Here is a 2,500-nt window from a genome sequence, read left to right as displayed (position 1 = left end):
AAGGATTCAAGGAATAACGATCTCCTCATGACGGATATTATGGGGAATACTGCTCTTTTTTTACTCGGGCTCCATCTGAGCCATGAGTTGTAAGGGCAGCGGAATCTGGCCTAAATTCCAGTTCATTTCCCCCCGCAAAAAAATGAATTATGAAATTCTCATTACCTGGGCAAATTATTCTGGTGTTCAGGACTGGAAGATTTTCCTTGCTGGCAACACCGACCGGGACTGAAAAAAAGAATCAGCGTGTGAAGGATTTGAGGCAATTTCTCTCTCCTTCTGGCAGTTTTCCCCGGCCAGAGAATGAAAATATATACTGTGGTTTTATTTATAAAAATGATATAAATGAGCCATAGAAAACCACTGAGATAATGAGGTTGCCTGCTGGAAGCACCACTCGATGTATTTCATTTTAGGAATTCGTCGGCGCTGTTTTGCTTCGTAGGAAGTAAAACAGACTTTGAAGCGTTTCAATGCAGGCCGTCCTCGACTTACAACAGTTTGTTTAGTGACTGTTTGAAGTTACAACAGCACTGAAGAAAGTAACTTATGACTGTTCTTCACATTTATGACTCTTGCATCATCCCCACGGTCACGTGATTGAAATTCAGACGCCTGGCAACTGGCACGTACTTATGACGGTTGCAGCGTCCCGAGGGCACGTGATTCCCGTTAGCGACCTACTGCTCTGTCCCAGCCTACGTAAGTCCTTGTTACGCTCACAAGGAGAAATCCTTCTTCCAACAAGCAGGCTGGAACCGCAGGAAATAACCAATCCCCTTTTATTATTCACAGACCTGAGTCAATGTCCAAGGCAAAAAACACAGTTCACAAAAACTCGATCCTCAACACAAACGGTTGCCTTCGGCCACCAGCACCTCTCACACCTTCCCTTTTATTATGCAGCCAAGGCGTGGCTTCCTAATGCCTTCTCCTTTGCCTTTGGAGCAGCCCCACTGCGTTCCTCTGTCGTACTCTCTTCTCCTGCCTGCGTCTTTGTGCATCCGGGATTTGTCCCAGCTGTTCTTCATCACTGTCCAACTCAGACTCCCAGCAGAGCTGTGTCTCAGCCTGAGCGCGAGTAGAGGGGCCAGGCTCCTTGTCAGACTGTAAGCCTCGGAGCTCCTCAGAGCCTTCCTCTGACTCTGATGTCCCTCCTCCTCCTCCTCCTCCTCTGATTCCTCAGACTCAGCTGCTGGGTCCACTGGCTGGTGAGGAATCACAACACCTACTGACAAGCAAAGTCAACACGGGAAGCCAGATTCACGTAACAACCAGGTTACTGACTTAACAACTGCAGCGATTCACTTCACAATGGTGGCAAGAAAAGTCACAAAGTGGGGCAAAATCCCCCACTCTCTCGTTCAGCAAGAGAAATTGAGGTTTGTGTGCCCAAGAAAACCTGCAAATGAAGTTAAAAGCTGCCATTTCTAAAAGGAGACAGCGTTCTGTGTCATCTGGATCCAATATGTTCTCCAGCGCATCTTATCTTTGCTTTTAATAAAAACGCACCAGTTAAATTACACGATGCTCTCTTAATCCGCCCTTGGAATTCTCACGCAAACATCATTTTACGTTTACTTACTCGAGTGGGGTTCATATTCTTTTGTGTCTTCGTCTTTTTCTTCCTTCGTCTCGTCTAATTCCTTATTATACTCCATGGTGGCCTGGTTTATTTGATCTTCACTGTGTGCGTTCTGTTCATCCACAACTGTAACGCCAGATGCATACACATAAATGTTACCATTAATTCTAAGAATTAGCGAGAGACCGTAGAAGAAGAAATTAAAATATATATCTCCTGCACTTGCCTGTGCAATCTACATATTTTTGATTTCCGCTGGGAAAACTAATGAGAAAGTACATTTTTTAATGCGCCTTTGCTGTGATGATCAGATTCCCCCAGTGTTAATCCAACCACTGCATAATTCTAATAGCGTTCCCTATTTTGAAAAAAAAAACTACCGTTAAGATTAACAAGCATTTAAGGATCCCTCCTTTTTAATATCCCACTAAAGAGAATCATAGTGACAGATTTTATCTTCCTGGGCTCCAAGATCACCGCAGATGGGGACTGCAGCCAAGAAATTAAAAGACGCTTGCTCCTGCAGGGGAAAGCCATGGCAAATCTAGACAGCATACTAAAAAGCAGAGACGTCACCCTGCCAACAAAAGTGTGTATAGTCAAGGCCATGGTTTTCCCAGTTGCAATGTAGGGCTGTGAAAGTTGGACCATAAGAAAGGCTGAGCGCCGAAGAATGGAGGCCTTTGAACTCTGGTGCTGGAGAAGACTCCTGCGAATCCCCTGGACTGCAAGGCGATCCAACCGGTCAGTCCTAGAGGAGATCAACCCCGACTGCTCTTTAGAAGGCCAGATCCTGAAGTTGAAACTCAAGTACTTTGGCCACCTAATGAGAAGGAAGGACTCCCTGGAGAAGAGCCTGATGCTGGGAAAGATGGAGGGCAAGAGAAGAAGGGGACGACAGAGAAGGAGGTGGCT

The 2,500-nt window shown here is 45.7% G+C and overlaps 1 protein-coding gene across 1 annotated transcript in view; it reads right to left on the bottom strand.

Moving 5' to 3' along the window:
• Positions 1–2,500, bottom strand: part of DGKH (diacylglycerol kinase eta) — a 105,959-nt gene that overhangs the window by 26,233 nt on the left and 77,226 nt on the right. Inside the window, 2 exon segments of the mRNA XM_029283156.1 lie at positions 166–279; positions 1,586–1,711. Of these exon segments, the coding sequence (XP_029138989.1) occupies positions 166–279; positions 1,586–1,711 (240 nt within the window).

This window comes from Protobothrops mucrosquamatus, unplaced genomic scaffold (genome assembly GCF_001527695.2).
Source record: "Protobothrops mucrosquamatus isolate PMUCROS unplaced genomic scaffold, P.Mucros_1.0 scaffold28, whole genome shotgun sequence".
Classification (NCBI taxonomy): Eukaryota; Metazoa; Chordata; class Lepidosauria; order Squamata; family Viperidae; genus Protobothrops; species Protobothrops mucrosquamatus.
This window is presented reverse-complemented; position numbering and strand designations above follow the sequence as displayed.